At 39.3% G+C, this 20,380-nt stretch overlaps 1 protein-coding gene across 1 annotated transcript in view; it reads right to left on the bottom strand.

The window, feature by feature from the left end:
* Positions 1-17,345, bottom strand: part of etv4 (ETS variant transcription factor 4) — a 50,817-nt gene extending 33,472 nt beyond the window's left edge. Inside the window, 4 exon segments of the mRNA XM_022217428.2 lie at positions 6,887-6,940; positions 16,283-16,330; positions 16,521-16,611; positions 17,170-17,345. Of these exon segments, the coding sequence (XP_022073120.2) occupies positions 6,887-6,940; positions 16,283-16,330; positions 16,521-16,611; positions 17,170-17,226 (250 nt within the window). The 5' untranslated portion in view covers positions 17,227-17,345.
* Between the last annotated feature and the right edge of the window lie 3,035 nt (positions 17,346-20,380).

The following is a 20,380-nucleotide window of genomic DNA, read 5'->3' on the forward strand; positions in this document are numbered from 1 at the left end:
AAATATTATCGCACAGGTCTCATTCTCGAACTTGATCAAGGTGTCCATGGTGCGAAGCTACACACTACATTTCGTAATCCTAGCTGGAATAGTTTCCGAGAAAAGCTGTCCCCTTCATCTCGGACGGACAGACGGACGGACGGACGGACGGACAGACGGGCGGAGGCCAAACCTATATCCCCCTTTTCCACTTCGTGGAAGCAGGGGATAATAACTAGGTTGGGTAAAAAACTAAAAATCCGGCACACCTCTGTGGAGTTAAAAACCACTCATGACTCAACTGCGACCAACAGTCGAGTGACAAAAAAAATCAGGAACTTCTCAACTGAACTGCAGGCTGTGTTTAAGCAAATTAGACAAGTATGGAAACTAGAACATAGTTGAGCAATAAGATAAATTCAGCACGGCTCAAAAATGGTAAACAGAGGAGATAGTTGTTGGAGATACATTCAGCATGGCGAAACATTAACATTTGTCCAAAATGACTTAAATGTTACTGATATTCTAAGCTACTTTCAAATAAGTTTGAATAGTTTTTGAGTTATTTTGAACAATTCCCGACTCATTTTGGACAATTTTCTGTGACTACGAACAAGTTTTCAAAAGACTTTTAGACTGACAAGACAACAAAACCTACTGGATCAATAAAATAAATGCAGCACGGCTCAAAACTGGTGAACGGAGGAGATGGTTGTTGGAAGATACAGTCAGCATGGTGAAACATCTTTTAAAGCTGATGAGGGAAGCAAAGTAAAATATCTGTAGTATGTAGAGACGCCACGTTTTTCTTGTATTGGTAACAACCGTCGGCACTCGGAATAATTAAATTTTTTGTAAAATAACAAAAACATTGCAGAAAAGACATTTATGAGTTTTCTGTACTTGTAGCATTGGTTGTGCTGTTTACATACAGGTAAAAAAATGAACCTACAGAGAGTAAAAATGTGACACGAGCAAAGAAATGAGTTGGGGTTGAGAGGGTTAAATGGTAGCAGATTGTGGTTTCCCATCGTACGGATGTTTTTAATTGGATTTTTAAGGCTGCCAGGAATCAGAACTCTTAAACAAATGTGTGTTTTTCGTCGCGTCTGCTACTTTACACACTGTGCATTGAGATCTTAAGATGTTAGCCTCCTTTTATTGTCGACACGAGACTGATCAACTCTAAGTTTCTGTACTTGTAGTATTGCTTGCTCTGTTTCAAAGAGGTGCAGGACTTCTTATTTTAGTGAAAAATGAGCCCACAGCGAGTAAAAATGTGACAAAAAAACACCCAGAAACCGCTTTGGGTTCAGAGGGTTGCATGTAACCGCGATATTTAAGGACAACTGAATGCAAAAAAAGAGCTGCAATAAAAATCAAACAGGATTAGGTGGATTTAGAAGAGTTCAACTTTCTTTTTCACTCCCCGCGGGTCTTGCTGTGTTGCCGTCTCTGCCTCTTTTTCTTGCCAAACTCCGAGAAGCGCTGCAACGGCATTCTACGGCCACAACTTCCCATATAATTACTGCAAGGCACAAAGCTAAACAATCGTCCCACACAGCTCTAAAATCGCTGGATTAGTTCACATCTTGGAACACTCAACGCGAAAAGAGAGAAAAGGGAAAGGGGAGGACGGCGGTGGACGGACGGACGGACGGACGGAGGGGCGGGGGGTCCAGATTTTTAACTTGGTTTGTACAGACACAGGAAGGGAGGGAGGGGTTTGGAGTATCCACTTGGAGAGCAGCAAAAGGAGGGGGTGATCTGTAGTACTGTAGGGCTTTTTTATGAATGAAGGCTGAAGGAGAGAGGCAGCAGAGGCAGAGGGGGAGGAGAGGCACACTTCCTTTTACGCACACGGGGAAGAAAATTTATGAATGGGTCACATCTCTCGAGCTGCTCCAAGTGTAAACAACATACTTGGACAAAGAAGAACAAGCTCTGGAGCCTCGACGGCGGCCTTCAGACACGGGAAAAAAACAAAAACTCAAGAAGTAAAATCGTTCTAATGAAGTAGGCGCTCTATAAATGTGACTGACACCTCCATGTGCTGCTTCCCCGACAGACAAAGAGATCCGTCTCCTTAAAACCACGGAAAACTAATCCCCTTTCATCCTTCTTCCAGCTACGCAACGGCGTTTTCGTCGAATGTTTTTTAGTCTGATAAGTTCCTGATTGAAAGAGCTGCTGCTTGTGGTCAACAAAAAGAGCAAAAAGTCAAGTTTTGGACTGGGTATCTAAAACCCTTAAGGTGTGATTTTACTTCAATTTTTAATTCTTTTTTATTGGATGCTATAAAGACAATTACAAACCGTGCTTTGGTGTTCTTACGTAATAACAAAAGACCGATGAAAAAAGTGAAGAAGATCTCCATTTATTCTATTCTTATATTACTCTTCTTTAAAACTCCGGCTGAATTACACCAACTATCAGACCAAGAAACTGTAAAAAAAAAAAATTTAAAAAATAAGTCCAATTTTTATCTTTTCTGGTGTTTTTGAGCTATTGGTGTGAAAAAAAACCCACGGAAATCTAAGCTAAGAACTGTGAAAATTTACCAAAATCACTATATTTTACATGTCAGGTTGGCAAAAATCAAACGCTTGATCCTGTAAAAGACCGAAACATCACAATTGGTCGAGAAATGAAACGCAGCATGGCTCAAAAACTGTAAACAGAGCAGCAAGTTGCACAATACTCTCTGAAGCGTTGCGAAAAAGCAGAATACATAAATGAGATTTAGTTTAATCCTCAAACTTGTCAGCTTATTTGAAAGGCATGCTCTCTTTCTTGCAATTAGTCATAATCTAGTATAAAAACTGAAAAATGTTTTAATTTTTCTGCAGTTTTTGAGCTACTTGATAGAAAAACAGCCTAATGTGTCGTCTCCTTGCTTAAAAATGGAAGCTTCTTGTGTGAAGCTTCTTGTGTGAAGCTTCTTGTACGACTTCAGATAAACTTCCTCTAATCAGCTCGGAAATAAATCTTTATCACCAGTGGCTCGGTCACCTTTACACACACATCCACCGGCAGGTCAGCGAGTACATAAAAGCTGCATGTTTGCATAACCTTCCCTCGGCTGCGGCCGGCACACAGAACACGCTTGTTAGCCGCCAACTAAAAAGCAGAAAGGCCTAGATGAGATAGATTTACCAGATGTGCAGGTATTGCACAATCCCTGCTTTGCTTTACCACCACCACCCCCTCCTCCTCCTCTGCTGTAATCTAGCATTCCTACATGTCCCAGTGTTTCCTTTTTTTTGCCTCTCCTCTCTGCTCAACGACACACCCATGCAGGTAACAACTTGACTCGGTAAACAACAATGTTTAATTTGGCGCCGATTTCAATGCAAGCCTCAATTATACTCGGGTCACCTGGGATTAGGGCTTCGCTTTGTGCTCTCCTTTTTTGTTTTTTTTTCCAAAACAGGTGAGTCACCTGTTTTTAAATGTACTGCCCTTATGGGAAAAAGACCGAACTACAGCAAAAGCAAAGCAAGGTTTAGACACAAATGGAACCAGACTGGAGCAAAATAAAACCTACTTGCAGCATGGCTCAAAACGGTAAACAGAGGAGATAGTTGTTGGGAGATACATTCAGCATGGTGAAACATCTTTATACAGCTGATGTGCAGAGACTGAAATGTGGCTTAAAACATGTCCAAAATGAATCAAATGTTGCATACAATGGTGATTTCAGTGATATTTTGAGCTACTTTCAAATATGTTTGAATACTTTTTTTGCTGGTCTTCTTGTGTCGCCGCCTCTGCCTCTTTTTCTTGCTAAACTTGCCCTCTGAGAAGCGCCGTAATGGCATTCTACAACCACAACTTCCCAGGTGAGTCACCTGTTTTTAAATGTACTGCCTTTATGGGAAAAAGACGGGGCTTTTTTTGTGTGCTCGCACAGAACAAACACAGAAGTGTGTTGATACTGTCGGCTTGGGTTTTCCATGAGCTTTAATAGAGACGCTCTGCAGCCATTGAGTCGATCAGCGGGGACGCCGTCTGTCAACGCCCGAGTGTCTCTGCTGGGTTTAAGTGAGCTGCCCGTCAAACCGAAGCCCCCCCGTGACCCTGCAAATCACACCCGGGTCAACCGTTAGCGTGGCCTGACAGCTGATTGGCTGGTGGGGTTACAGGGTTAAGCAGACATGACCTCTGCGCTGCCCCGGGGTTCATCTGCACTTCCTCCTCAGCATTGTTGGCCGACACACAGCGACAGTGTCACCGAGGGGTCCGACCAGTTGTTGGTCGAATAACCCGAAGTGCACAAAAGACGTTTGGTTTCACCCGGATGAGGCTGACAGTTCTCTCATCAGAGTCTGTTAGATGTTAGAAAATAGTCTGTGGGTCTTATTTTAACCCAGTAAAAATTTACACATTTCTCTAGATTTAAAAAAATGCAAAAATATAAATAAAAAAATATATAATTTTTTTACTTTTTAATTTTTTGATATATATATATAAAAATGATCTATATACATAACAGCATTTAGATTGATAAATAGATGCACACAAATTTATGTACAGTATATATATATAAAAAAAATGCAAAATCTAAAAAAGTATATGTATAGTTTTTTTGTTTTATTTCTTCATTTTTTGCTATTTTTTTCTATATTTGCGTTTATATGTTTTTTCTACATTTGGGTTTCTATATTTTTTTTCTATATATGGGTTTATAAGTATTTATCTACATATTTATCTATCGCTCATTTTTTCTATATTTGGGGTTTTGTTTGGTTTTTTTGCTCATTTTCTTCTGTATTTGGGTCTCACAGGGTTAATTGCAAAAGCAAGACACGTGATCCAGTGTGGCAGCATTAGAAGACTTTGCCTTTGGTGTCCTGAAAGACTCTTTAAATCCCACGAGTCGACATATTTTTTTCTTCATTTTTTAGATGGATGATGTTTAAATTTACAGGTAGGATAACATGGGACTAACAGTCTTTTTAATGTTCTATATTCAAAGGTTATTCCAAAGTGCGAGGTTGTTTATAGTGTATTTTTGTGTCTTCGTCCTCCTCAGGTGCGTTGGAGCCAGGACTTCGTAGTAAATCCAAAAGCATGCAGCACATTTTTATTCTGTCTTCAGAATAAAAAAAAAGCTGGGAAAAGCTGTGAATGGAACGGTTAGATAGCTGGGATGATGTTTTTAAACCCGGAGCACAGCGATGTGGTTTTCGTGGTTCTGTCTTAGGGTCATACCACCTCAAACGGGTTTATTATATTATTATTATTAGCAGTGGTAGTAGTATTTGTAACTCGTTTGGGTCTTTCTCCTCAGGTTCTCTCCAAGCTGCTTTCAGTGTCGATGCTAAAGATGGGGATGTGTTGAATGGGTGGTCAGAGAAGAAAAAAAAACTGTTTGCAGAGCGACACGTAACTCCCACCCAGATCCTGAAGCGCCATTGTTACGACAAGAAAAGGGAAACTCATTCAAACAGCCGCTCAGTTGTGCAGCCCAGGAATTTGCTTTTCTATTTTACACCTTCCGACGCATACAAAGGCGCATCTTTGTACCTGCGCCCTGAATCATTTTTTACTGGCTTCCTGGGCCGTACCCATTCAGGCTTTTCAAAGGCATGCAAATGGGTGACGGCAGCACATAACGCCCGCATCCAAATTCACGACGGCCGGGTCATTAGGTCTCCTGTTTCTGCATAGCTTTGCCTGCCAAACAGATTACTGTAACATCAGCAAGTTACTGTATCCCGTCTAAGCCTCCGGCGGCTTCACAGCCAAAATCTGAACCGCCGCTTTCGCCCCTGAACATCTGAAAGACGGCAGACGTCGTCCATGCATGGCTCTGAGGATTCCACGGACATTAGACCGAATAAACCAGGGGTGTCAAACTCATCCAAGTCCAGGTTCCACATTCATAAAGGATTTTACTTTACGATCAAACGACAAAAGTGAGACAAAAAAAGACAAAAAAAACCCAAAACATACAAAATATTACAAAAATGAGACACAAAACGACAAAATCGAGAAACAAAATGACAAAAAATGAGACAAACAACGCGAAACAAAGCAAAACAGAGACAAAAAAATTAGACAAAAAAGTTAAAGTGACAAAAAAATGGACAAACAATTACATAAATGGCAAAAGCACGACACAAAAAGACAAAAACGAAACACAAAATGACAAAACGAGACACAAAACAATGAATAAAGCAAAACACAAAAAGACAAAAATAAGACAAAAAACTCAAGTGAGACAAAAAGGAAACACAAAACCATTAAAGTCAGACAAAAAAACAACAAAAACAAGCCAAAATATTACAAAAACAAGACAAAAAGACAAGAATGAGAAACAAAATGACAAAAACATGACACAAACAAAAAAGTCAGTCAAAAAATGATTAAAGCAACAACAAAAACAAGACAAAATATTACACAAATGAGACACAAAATGACAAAAAGTGAGAAACAAAATGGCAAAAACATGAGACAAATGGCACGAAATAAAACAGAGACAAATTAAAAATTGGACAAAAAAGTTTCAAAGCAACAAAAAAAATGGACAAACGAGATAAAAAAATACAAAAGCGAGACATAAAACAACAAAAGTCAGACAAAGAAAGACAAAAAACACCAAAAACAAGAAAAAATATGACAAAAATGAGACACAAAGCAACAAATGAACAATCTAGTATTTTACTTCATGATCAAAACAACTTGTCATGGTGTAGAAATTATTTTAAATTTAGAGTTTTACTAATTTACAGTCTGCAGCTAATGTCTTCTCTGTAATTTTTACACTTTGAGGGCCGGATTGGACCCTCTGGAGGGCCGGTTTTGGCCCGCGGACCGCATGTTGGACACCCCTGGACTAAACAATAAAAAGATCTGATCTGAGCAATAAACAGCACGCGAATGAAAAACTGAAAGTACTCACAGTTCTCAGAGTGGAAATCAGGAACAAACTGCTCATCGCTGTCAGGAACTTGAGCTGAAATGAGAAAAAAAAGCAGAATTTTATTACTATTTTAGAACCTTTTTGGACTAAATCTGACCTTTCATCGTCTCTTCTTTCCATCCCTCGCCATCTTATGTCTTTCTCTTCCCTGAAATCTGAGTCAGGGCTTCGTTCGGATGACCTTCACGTCATGATTTTTGCAGCATGCCAGCACTTTTTCCTCATCCATAGATCAATTCACGAGAACACGGAGCTCCTGAATGAGACGCTAACCCGCCTGCTGGCCCCGTTTCATGAAGCTTTTAACATTTCTGGGCAGCGTTGACCTTTTACTAAAGCATAGCCTTGAAAAACAGGTGTGTTAAGCAGAAAAACACACTTAGCATGTGGAGAAATTGTACAATATCTTATATTTTCTGAATGTTTTCATTGGTTTTCCAGCAGCTTGTATTCACTAATCAATCATAAAGAAGAATAAAGGTCTAACTTATTTGATTCCAGCTTCTCAAATGTGAATATTCTCTGCTTTCTTTACTCCTCTATGACAATAAAATGAACATCTTTGGACGAAACAAGACATTTAGAGACGTAATTTTGGACTTCGGGAATCTTTGGTTGACATTTCCCACCATTTTTTGGCTTTTTATAGACAAACAACTAATCAAGAAAATAACCAACGAAGAAAAATAATGCTTGTTTGGAGCCCCGGAGCCACTTATGTGTTTGGATTGTTGCAAAACAAACCGTTTCCGTTAATCCATCCGATCGGAAACGTGCAATTTCTTTCTTGTCAGCCCCAACCGGTCGCACATCTGCGCGTTCGGAGCGGTCAAGTTTGACCCGAAGCGAGTTTCTGCTCATTTCCACTGCAGAAAAACAGACAGACAAAACAGGCTGTTCTGGCTAAACAAGTGAGGGAATCTGTCAGGCGGCGTGTGAAGCCGGACAGATGGATCCTCTTTGTCCCCACAGCGGTGGAGACTAACAATCTGAGAAGAAGAAGTCTGGATTTCATCGAGGAGAAGCGCTCACGGTCAAACTGAACGCGGACGGAAAGAACAAATTAAAGCAGATGTATTTGTCAAAAAGAGATGCACAGTCAAATCAGCGATGTAGTACGTGTGGCATCTATGTTCACTTTTCTTTAAAACTCACCCAGAATCTAACTGAACAACGGGCCCAGGTGCAGCAGAGCTCTATTGTACCGACCCCCATTCACAATTATCCCTTTTGGAGCTTTTGGACTTTCTGCGATGCCAGAAAAGCCTAAATCGGGGGTGTCCAACATGCGGTCTGCGGGCCAAAACCGGCCCTCCACAGGGTCCAATCCGGCCCTCAAAGTGTAAGAATTCCAGAGAAGACATTAGCTTCAGATTGTAAATTAGTAAAATTATAAATTTAAAATAATTTCTAGACCATGACAAGTTGTTTAGATCATAAACTAAAATACTAGATTGTTCTTTTGTCATTTTATGTCTAAGTTTTGTAATATTTTGTCTTTTTTGTTGTTTTTTTGCCTGACTTTTATCGTTGGTCTCACATTTTGTCATTTTGTTTTGTTTGTGTTCCCTTGTATTTTTTTACTCTTTTTGTCATTTTGTGTTTTGCTATATTCACCGTTTTGTGCATCGCTTTTGTCATTTTGTTTCATTGTTTTGTCGCTTTGCCATTTTTTTGCCTAACTTTGTCACTTTTTTGTTTTGTTTCATGTCATTTGTCTCATTTTTTGTCATTTTGTTTCATTGTTTTGTCGTTTTGCCACTTTTTTGCCGAACTTGTTGTCACTTTTTTGTTTTGTTTCATGTCATTTGTCTCATTTTGTTTCATTGTTTTGTCGCTTTGCCACTTTCTTGCCTAACTTTGTCATTTTGTTTCATTGCTTGTCGCTTTGCCACTTTTTTGCCAAACTTTGTCACTTTTTTGTTTTGTTTCATGTCATTTGTCTCATTTTTTGTCATTTTGTTTCATTGTTTTGTCGCTTTGCCACTTTTTGCCTAACTTTTTGTCACTTTTTTGTTTTGTTTCATGTCATTTGTCTCATTTTGTTTCATTGTTTTGTCGCTTTGCCACTTTCTTGCCTAACTTTGTCATTTTGTTTCATTGCTTGTCGCTTTGCCACTTTTTTGCCAAACTGTCACTTTTTTGTTTTGCTTCATGTCATTTGTCTCATTTTTTGTCATTTTGTTTCATTGTTTTGTCGCTTTGCCACTTTCTTGCCTAACTTGTTGTCACTTTTTTGTTTCATGTCATTTGTCTCATTTTTGTCATTTTGTTTCATTGTTTTGTCGCTTTGCCACTTTCTTGCCTAACTTTGTCATTTTGTTTCATTGCTTGTCGCTTTGCCACTTTTTTCCCCAAACATGTTGTCACTTTTTTGTTTTGTTTCATGTCATTTGTCTCATTTTTTGTCATTTTGTTTCATTGTTTTGTCGCTTTGCCACTTTTTTACCAAACTTTGTCACTTTTTTGTTTTGTTTCATGTCATTTGTCTCATTTTTTGTCATTTTGTTTCATTGTTTTGTCGTTTTGCCACTTTTTGCCGAACTTGTTGTCACTTTTTTGTTTTGTTTCATGTCATTTGTCTCATTTTTTTCCCATTTTGTTTCATTGTTTTGTCGCTTTGCCACTTTTTTGCCGAACTTGTTGTCACTTTTTTGTTTTGTTTCATGTCATTTGTCTCATTTTGTTTCATTGTTTTGTCGCTTTGCCACTTTCTTGCCTAACTTTGTCATTTTGTTTCATTGCTTGTCGCTTTGCCACTTTTTTGCCAAACTTTGTCACTTTTTTGTTTTGTTTCATGTCATTTGTCTCATTTTTTGTCATTTTGTTTCATTGTTTTGTCGCTTTGCCACTTTTTTGCCTAACTTTTTGTCACTTTTTTGTTTTGTTTCATGTCATTTGTCTCATTTTGTTTCATTGTTTTGTCGCTTTGCCACTTTCTTGCCTAACTTTGTCATTTTGTTTCATTGCTTGTCGCTTTGCCACTTTTTGCCAAACTGTCACTTTTTTGTTTTGCTTCATGTCATTTGTCTCATTTTTTGTCATTTTGTTTCATTGTTTTGTCGCTTTGCCACTTTCTTGCCTAACTTGTTGTCACTTTTTTGTTTCATGTCATTTGTCTCATTTTTTGTCATTTTGTTTCATTGTTTTGTCACTTTGCCACTTTCTTGCCTAACTTTTTGTCACTTTTTTGTTTTGTTTCATGTCATTTGTCTCATTTTGTTTCATTGTTTTGTCGCTTTGCCACTTTCTTGCCTAACTTTTTGTCACTTTTTTGTTTTGTTTAATGTCATTTGTCTCATTTTGTTTCATTGTTTTGTCGCTTTGCCACTTTCTTGCCTAACTTTTTGTCACTTTTTGTTTTGTTTCATGTCATTTGTCATTTTGTTTCTCGCTTTGTCGTTCGTGTGTCATTTCTGTCGTATTTTGTCTGGTTTTGTTGTTTTTCTGTCATTTTATATGGTTTAGTTCCAGATAGCTGTGACTAAATGTTGTGTGTCTTTGTGGACACTCTGTGATCTGGAAGTTGTAATGTGGAAATCATAAACCGATGCTGAATGTTGTTGAAATTTAACTTGTTTTTCTTAAGAAACTTCGGATTGCTCATGTTGTTTTGTAGAAAGATAATTCCTTAAATGTGAACATTTTCAGAATGTACTTTTTTTTGCACTAAAACAAAGGAAACATCTGTAGTTGTGGCTATTTACAGGTTATTATGCTGTGATTTTAATGGTCCGGATCACTGGAGATCAAACGCCCTAAAAGTGGAACTAAGATGAGTTTGACACCCCTGGCCTAAAACCATCCACATGCTAACTTCTACCAGGAGGTCAGAGGCTAGCAAAACCTTTAAATCTGGCGCCGCTATAGCTCCGCCAGTTTCCACTGCTCGGGACTCACACTTACGTCACCGTACGAGCTGACCGGTGAGGAAAATTTGATGGCTATCATTAAATATCATGAACCCAATCAGGAGTGTAATGGGCTGCAAAAACACTGCAGGTACTCGAGCTCCATTTGCTTGTTAAAAAACAGACAAAGAAACCCTTCTTTGTAGATTCAGAGCAGGGCTGTCCAACATGTGGTTCGCGGACCAAAACCGGTCCTCCAGAGGATCCAATCCGGTCCTCAAAGTGTAAAAATTACAGAGAAGACATTAACTGCAGATTTATAAAATAGCAAGACTATAAATTTAAAATCATTTTTAGACCAAGACCATTTGTTTTGATTATAAATTAAAATACTAGATTGTTCTTTTGTCATTTTGTGTCTCCTTTTTGTAATATTTTGGCTGTTTTTTATTGTTTTATGTCTTTTTTTGTCTGACTTTTTTCATTTTGTTTATTATAACGTTTTGTGTTTCCTTTTGTCTCGCTTGTGTTTTTTGCCTCATTTGTCATTTTGTATTTGCTGTACTTGTTGTATTGTTTAGTGTTTTTTGTCTCGCTTGTGTTGTCTACTTTTTGTCATTTTGTTTCTTGCTTTTGTCATTTTTGTCTCGTGTTTGTCGTTTGTCCATTTTTTGTTGCCTTGTAACTTTTTTCTCTAAATTTTTGTCTCTTTCATGTCATTTGTCTCATTTTTCTAATATTTTGTCTTGTTTTTGTTGTTTTTGTCTGATTTTTGTCGTTTATCTCATGTTTTTGTTTTTTTCCTGTTTTTTGTCATTTTGTGTTTTCTTTCCGTCTCGCTTGTGTTTTTTTGCCTAATTTTTTGTCATTTTGTGTTTTGCTTTATTTGTTGTATTGTGTGTTGCTTGTGTTTTTTGTCTTGCTTGTGTTGTCTGTCTACATTTCTGTCATTTTTTTTCTCGTTTTTGTCATTTTTGGTCTTGCCATTTGTGTAATTTTTTGTCTTGCTTTTGTCGTTTGTCCATTTTTTCATCTGTTTAACTTTTTGCCTGATTTTTTCTTTTTTCTCTCTTTGTCTGACCTCTGTCGTTTTGATCAAAAAGTAAACTACTATATCATTCAGTTCCAGATAGCTGTGACTAAATGCTGTGTTCCTATGCAGACACTTTGATCTGGAAGTTGTAATGAGGAAATGATAAACTGAGGCTGAATGCTGTGGAAATTTAACTTACTTTTCTTAAGAAATTTCAGGTTGTTTTGTAAAAAGATAATTCCTTAAATGTGAACATTTTCAGAATGTACTTTTTTGCTCTAAAACAAAGGAAACATCAGGAGTTGTTATTTATTATAAGTTATTATGCTGTGATTTTACTGGTCTGGTCCACTGGAGATCATAGTGAGCTGAATGTGGAACCTGGACTAAAAATCCCTGATTTAGACGGTTGCAGAACGCGCCACGATTCTGCAACCAGACCTTTGGATGTAACCTCACCCCAGAACCAAAATCTGACCCGGCGTTTAACCTCAGCGGCCTCGACTCTCCCCTCTGTCTCTCTCTTTATTTCCAGACAATGATACCAAAACTGAGCAGCAGACGCAGAGGACAAAAAGAGGAAATAAGAAATTCAAATCCACTTTCTTGTCGTCACACTCCTCCTTCCTGTGCGGAGGAAACCGGATGACTCCGTTTTGGAAGCATGTTCTGATAAATGACATCGATTTCTTATATAACGCCGCATCCTGTGGTTACTATACCATAATAATATTACCCCTTTTAACTTTTCAGCCTCCTCGCCCTCGGGGGGGTGGAGGAGGTAAGAAATAAAGCCGCCGTATGAGACAGAGCAGGGGCCGACGCGTAGCCCGGCAGATCCAGCGATCAATCATCTCCACTAGTTTCAACATGTCCGAGACGGAACACGCCGGACCTCATAAAGACGCAGGAGAAAAAGGAACATAAACGATGAGACGCTATCCCCCGGTGCATGTGTTTGTGTCTGCGCACTTTCCTGTGTGCATCTGATTTGTTTCCAGGAACACCTCGTCAGGGGCTTTGAGATGCAAGTCAGCACAAGAAGGAAAGTGTGTTTATACGAGTGCATGTTCTCCCCTCGATGCTCGCAAGCACCTTGAATGACTTCTTTTTTTTTTCTTTCCTCCCCCAGTGGGAGATCCTGGGAGGAGCTAAGCAGCCGCAGTCATATAAACCTAAAGGCCAAAATGAGACAAGATGTGACAAGCTCCTGAACTCTCGCCATTCAGAGCTTCACCCTTTCTGTTTCCGCAAAGAAGGAGGAGGAAAAAAAAAGTCCCTCCAGCAGAGCAGCTTTTACAACTTTGGTGAATCCCTCACAACTGCAATCAGTCATGATCAGGTCTTTAATTAATGCAACAGGAAAGGAGAGGTCTTAGCTGGGGAAGCTGAAAACAAGCCAGTACTTAGGCTTAAATAACACTTTGATAACACTTCCATCTTTCCTTGCTGCCCGTTTTTTCCTCTGTGACTCAACAATAAGCCACCGCGCAATTTGTAAATCCAGGACATCGTATAATTTCTCCTTTAAAAAGGCTGGTTTATCTAATTATAGACAATAAGTACTTGTTCATTTACCTCCCGCAGTATCTAGTCTCTATAGACGGAGAAATTTTTGCCTTCACACCGAAACAAGCTGGTAGCTGTGATGCTTAAAACTACACAAAATTTACATTTTCAAATTGATATTTTTTCAAAAACAGCATAATTTCTGGTCTTTCCGACTAGTTTTCAAGGTGCTTTTGGTTTGGTAGAATGAAAATCAACTTCTGTGGATACTTCAGGTTGGAAAAAATGCCTTTTTTGTCCATTTTACAAGCATAACCTTGGTTCAAGCAAGGTTGTAGCATAATATCTCAGTCTGGGTGACAACAAACCAATAAAAAACACTGCTTTTCTACTGCTTAAATAACTACATATATTGGTGGTAAATGGGGGAAAGCTGCATTTTGGGGTGATTTAACCTTAAAGTGTGGTATCTAGACGCTTTAGACAGAGAAATCTTTGCCTTAACATCGACACAACAGAGGAATGTAGCTGGTGATGCTTAAAATTACTCAAATTTATCTTTTAAAATTGATATTTTCCCAAACCAGCATCACTTCTAGTCTTTACAACCAGTTTTGAAGGTGCCTGTTCTTTGGTAGAATGCAGTTCCAATGAAAATCGACTTCTGTGGATACTTCAGGTTGGAAAAAAATGAATTGTTTTTTTCATTTTACAAAACAAGCAAGGTTGGAGCATGACATCTCAGTCTGGGTGAGAACAGACTAACAAAGAAGAACTTTTCACTGCTTAAATAACTACACATATTGGTGGTAAATGGGGGAAAAGGTGCATTTTGGAGCCAACCTTAAAGTGTGGCCTTTAATAGCTCAATCTGTGAATACAAATAGGCTCCAACTTTGAAGCGACACCCATTGTTGGGGCTTTTTTTATTGGTTGCTGCTCTTGTCTTTGTCCCGGTGAGACGCTGGTGTGAAGTGAACCTGCCGGCGTTTGACGCCGCATGAGAAAAAAAGGTGTGAAAGCTAACGTGGATACGCCATTGTTTGCCGTAAACAGAAGCTGGCCAGGGAGCGGGTTCCATTTGAATGTCTGTCTGCTCCTCTGGCAGACAAAACCATTTCCACAGAGTCACTGATTGCGAATGCTTCACTTCCCTAAATCACAGATCTGCTACGAATGGCTCAAAGGCAACATTAGGCTTCATTGCGCCGTTTCAGGACAAAACAAGCACTTTCTAACATGTAGAAATACGGAATTCTGCTTTGCTCTGTGGCCCAACACCACTGATTCAATCCACGCTCGCTTCAAGACAATAGTGTTAACAAAAAAAACACGAGTTTCTGACATAAATATCAGATTCCCTGCCACAATTAATCCATTAGATGTCAACTATTGTGCCAAACTATGATCATATTCAATAGGTTTGGGTAATTTTTTTAAAAATAACGTGTAAATTCTTCAATTCCATCTTTTTAAATGTGAATATTTTCTGGTTTTATTTCATTTCTATGACAGAAAACCAATTGCCATTGAGTTGCAGACCAAGTAAGACATCCGAGGACGACATTTTGGGCTTTGAGAAACACTGATTAACATATTTAAACACTTTTATAACATTCTGACAATGAATATAATCATTAGTTGCAACACTAATAAAAAGTACTCTGCTTAAAGTGATAATATCGTGTCCTAAATGGTGTTTTCAATGCTCAATGACAGATTAAAATCTACTCAAAAACATCAACTCCCCCTGCCCCTTCATAAAACTTAATTCTTTTATGAATATTCAAATGTTTTCCATTTCAGAAGTTTAGTTAAAGCACTAAATATGTCTCCTAGTTCACTTAAAGGTCCAACTTTTCACACCACTCTTGCTGGTTTCCAATAAGGCTGCCACTAATGATTATTTTCATTTCTGGTTGATTAACCAGCTTCTTGTTTGGTGTATAAAAGGTCAGAAAATACACTCACTCTGTGTTTCCCACATATTTAGATGTCTTGTTTTGTCCACAACCCAAAGATATTCAGAATTCTGTCACACTGGAGCAAAGAAACCCAAGAAATGTTCACATTTAAGAGGGATTTTACACCATCTTTCTTACAAAATTACTCAAATCGATTAGCTGAACAGTTGGCAACTAATCGATTAATCGATGCAGCTCCGGTTTCCAAAGTAATCGCAACTTGTCCGAGCTTCACACATTCATCACTCTGCACGGTGAAGCTCAAACGTCCACGTAAAAATCAGAACACACAAAGAGACGGGATTTATCGGGTCGACTTCGCTCACGTTAGAATATAAATGTCATAAATGAGCCTTTAAAGCTCCACATCAAAGCACATCAAAGCAACAAAAGTCACACCTCGTGGTGCAAGTTCTCATCTCCAGACCTGCTGTCCTGCCTCCACTGGTCTCCAAGTTACGACCAAAAGCTTCATAATGACTCAGGCTTTGTGTTGTTTTCCCCCCTCTCTTGACATACAGTGTAATTATTCTATTAGGGCTCACGTCATCAGTGTGCTTATTAAGTCTAGTAGCTGACAATTGCCTCTGACTGGGCCTCATTTCATCGCTATGCGCCTTTGAGTGACACAAACCAAATAGCCTGTTTGTTTGCATTGGCCGCCGGCTGGCACGCACGCTACATGCCAACATGGCCAAAACAGGCTATGCTCAAAGCTAATAATGTCCCGTCTGTGTTCACTTTTTTTCAGGGGTGCTGTATGTTTTATGAGGCATGTGCGTTGCGTCAGAAAGCTCAGGTCTGGAAGCTAAACATCTTCAGGAGGCATTAAAATAAAAAGTTTTGACAGAGTTTGAGGACTGACAGAACACCTCGAAGCCAGGAGGCAGAATCTGTGATCCAATGGAGGTTATGGAGGATGGAAATCAACACAAATGCATTTCTGTTCACCCAATATGTGCAGACAAGACAGAAAAGCAAAAATGAAGAGGTAAAGAAGCCCTCAGGCCCGTCTCACCTTCTGTGAGCCATGTCTCTTGGAGTTGGCTTAAATCCTGGAAGAGGTCTGAGCAGAAACACAGAAAGAAAAAGGTGATTATTCACACAGTTTGCACAATAAACCACCAGTTAAAACCGCTTTTTTTGTACTGATACTTATGATATTGAAAGCCACGGACTACTGACACGGCCTGAGGTTCACAGACTGTGATGTAAACATGTAAAGGCCAAAACGGCGAGCCTCCAAACTACTTTACCTTCGGATTCCTGAGGGGGTAATTCTGTGTCCATGTATTTCCTTTTCGCTGCCATCAACAGTCTATTTAGGGGCCCATTTCCTTGCGACTTCTGCAAAACCCATAGATGTTAAAGCAGAGCAGAAGTGAGAAACGGACTCCAGCAGGGCATTTCCAGCACATCAGGGTCAAAAAGTGTTAACAGCATTTCTCACTGTGTGCCAAGAAAAATAAGAAGAAGTGATGCAGCAGACACAGAAAACGGCAACGAGCGCTGATAATAATGTAGTAAATGAGAGCCTACTGCAGCGGGCGAACGTCAGGGTCCACAGAAAACAACATTGTGGAGGCAAATCTTGGAAAAACAAACGCGGTGTTTGAGCAAAGTGACCATTTGCCACCGCGTTGACACGTTCCTCCTCCAACCTATCTCACAGAGCAAACCCGCTACTAAAAAAAATTGCAGAACATGCTTTTACTTTTTGGGCGATTATATATTTTGGAGAGCTTTTACGCGGCGCTCACGAACACTTTCCTATCGCGCACAAGCAGCTGCTTCCAGCCAAAACTCGTGCAGAAGCGACGCGGAGAGAAAATAAAGCCCGGTAGTCATCAGGATGAAAAAAACAACAAAAAAAGACGCACTGCTAGAGAGTTTATCCATACGTACATTTGCTAAAGTGTAAGGCACTTGCTGGTCCAAATATCCATCCATCTTATAATCCATCCGTTAACCGTTTGTGGTCATTTAGGCAGAGTTGAGTGGGATCCACGCAGCCTGCAGCGAGAGGAGGGAGCGCAGCTTGTGAATGGAGCTGCGTGGAGGCTGCATGCATAATGAGCTCCATTCACAAAAAATGCCGAGGGGAAGTGATGGCGAGTGATTACCCAGCGGGCTGCGGCCCTCTTTACAAACCTATTTTTTTCTCTCTGTGTGTATGAGAGGCAGACAGCTCGTCGGGTTAAGTTTGAGGGACTTTTGCACCACTTTCTGCAATTTTTTATCGCTATATACGCGTGTAAAGCTGCGGTTTATGGAGCGCGTAAAGTGCGTAAAAGCGCACACGGACCGAGCTTTCTTGGTGCTTCTTTTTTTTGCCACGTCTGCCACTTTCTTTACGGGGAAACAGATGTTTTGTCGAGTCATGGCAGCACAACTGAAACCGCTCCGACCCCCAAATAATACTGCATTGCCGTTAAAGCGAGTTGAATCTGTGTAAAGCTGGAGTGTGGTGACTTTTTATCGCCAGCTGTGCTGTCATTTCTGCAGCAGACATGATTTGGGGATAATATGGAGACTTGCTTTTCAAGTTCGGCCCCAGAAACGCTCCGTGATTGGTGCATTTCCTCTTTCAAGGGCTCGAATTTCTTGCCTTTGTCCGCATGAATACACTGACTTATGAATGAAGTCTCGGTTCCCCGCAGGAGCCAATCAGAGGCCGGGTAGTCGGGCTCCTAGCAACCGTGGGCGGACCCTGTGCCCCAGCAGCCAATCATCTCCCGGCAGGCTGCGGGCTTTTATACTGGATTTTCCAGTTGTTTTTCATTCACAAAAAGAGAGAGAGGGAAAAAAAACCGTCCATTCATAAAAAAAAAAACCTGCCCTGGCACGAAAAGTCCTGACATGTTTTTCTTTTTCTGCCCGGACGAACTCAAAGAGCCTCGCTTTGTTTACCTCATCTCATGTCTCCAAGCCTCTACTTATGACAAACAGCGATGGCAGCCGCCCTGCAGGAGTCACGTACATCAAAATCAGAGTTAAAAGTGACGTAAATCAGCTCAGGAAAATGCATTCTTGTGGTTTGAAGTCTACACCACAGGACTTAAAGCTCCTCGTGAACCTTTAGAGCAACAGAAGGCTGAAACGTTAGTCGCTTTGCTGAAATTCTTCCAGCCACAGAGGCAGGAAACAAACTTCTGATGGGGTTTGTGTTTAGTTTCAGCGGTGAATCAGATTCAGAGATGTAACAATAACCTCTTCCTCCTCTGTCCTCTGGTGATATTCGGTCTCCACAACAAAGGATGGGCTTCTGCACAGGTTATTTCCTGCTTAATGATATTTAGATGCACATTTAGATGTACACAACAGGCTATAAATATTACATCAGCTCTGCTCAGTGCAGCCAGCGCCGATCAGTTTCACTACAGAGCGGGACAGGCTCGAGGAAATTAAACATTATGCTTGTTTAGTAGTCGTTTTATCGGATTGAAGCTGCTCTTTAAACTCCTCTGCTGCCATAAAGGCGGAGACAGTGCAGCTCTCAAGATAAGGTTTGCTTAAATATGAATCCAGATGGGTAAACAGTGGATTAAAGTGAACAAAACGGCAAAAAGCATTTGTTTTTAAAGACTTTTTTGTCATGTGAGATCTTATGCGATGTCCTCAAATGTATTGTTTTGTCCACAACCCAAAGATAATCAGTTTACTGTCACAAAAGCGGAAAGAAACCAGGAAATATTCACATTTAAGAAACTGGAATGAGAGGATTTTGAGTTTCTTGGTATTCCAGGTCATAGTGAGCCTAAAAGCTTCTCTTCACACAGATCCTCACATACTCACAGAGGCAGAAAATACGACACTAGCTTAAGGTTATCACACATTTCAAAACAGCACAATGGACTTTTATTAAATTATTTGTTATAGACAGACACAGCTACAGTATGGAAAGCATTAAAACGTTTACATCAAATTAAAAAAATCACTAAATAAAGGACGATTTTGAGAAATCAAGCCGGTGAAAATGTAATGTTCTTCACTTCTATCGTCTTCTTTACATCACAGTTACTAGCAGGACCTGTTTTTTTATATTTATTTTTAGCAACTCTTTCACATTAAACCACTATCGCCATCGTATGTACCTGTCTGACGTGTCTCCTGATGATCAACATGCTGCTGGTCTGACGCCTCGATGATCTAAAAATGTCATCAACAGAATCAGAATTTTCTTGTCCACAGCATTTTCTGTTCAAATTTACTACATCATGGTCAAAATACTTTCTAAAACAAGACGTACCTCACACAACCTTTCTTGGGTTAACAGTTCTAATCATTTCAGCTCTCAACATCCAACTATATCATTTACTTTCATCTCTCTCTGTATAAAAACAAAAAAAACCCACTAAAACTGCTTCAATTTTTAAACATGATGCTGCCAGTGCCTTGAACCAATAACTCTAGGTGAGGCCCATGAATTAGACTGGATTAGCCTCAATTAATCAATTAAATTTTAACTACTAAATCAACAACTATTTTGATGATCAATTAACCGGCTTCAGTGATTTATTTAAGAAAAAAGTCAAAACTCTCTGATTCCACTTGCTTAAAAGGGAATATTTTCTAGCTGATTTACTTCTCTATGCCAGTAATCTGAATATCTTTGGACAAATCAAGACATTTGAGAAGATCGTGTTGGATATTGACGGCCTTTTTTGAAAAATCATTTTCTGACATTTTATAGATGAAACAACTAATCAATTAATAAAGAAAAAAATCAACAGATTAATCACAGATATAATGGTTAGCTACAGCCCTACAGTAGGCTATATCTAGTTTAATATGCAAAATATGTACAAGAATAACAACCAGAACAACAACAAAATGCCATACTCGGTTTCACAGCCATATTTTCTGGTCTTAGCATTCATTAGTTCACTACAGCAAAAATAAAAGCATTTTACTTGGACGGTAGGTTCTAAAATACTCTTTAAATTGGAGTTTTTTATGTTAGCCTCCTGCACTAAAGCCATCTCTTTACTTTTATCTAAAAATGAAACCACATTCAGAATATTATACACAAATACAGTAAGCTGTGTACCTGTCATTGATTAATATATGCGTTTTTAAGCCTATTTATAACTGAAAAACTAAAGTACGGCTACTT

The sequence above is a fragment of the Acanthochromis polyacanthus genome, chromosome 19, assembly GCF_021347895.1.
Source record: "Acanthochromis polyacanthus isolate Apoly-LR-REF ecotype Palm Island chromosome 19, KAUST_Apoly_ChrSc, whole genome shotgun sequence".
In the NCBI taxonomy this organism is placed as follows: Eukaryota; Metazoa; Chordata; class Actinopteri; family Pomacentridae; genus Acanthochromis; species Acanthochromis polyacanthus.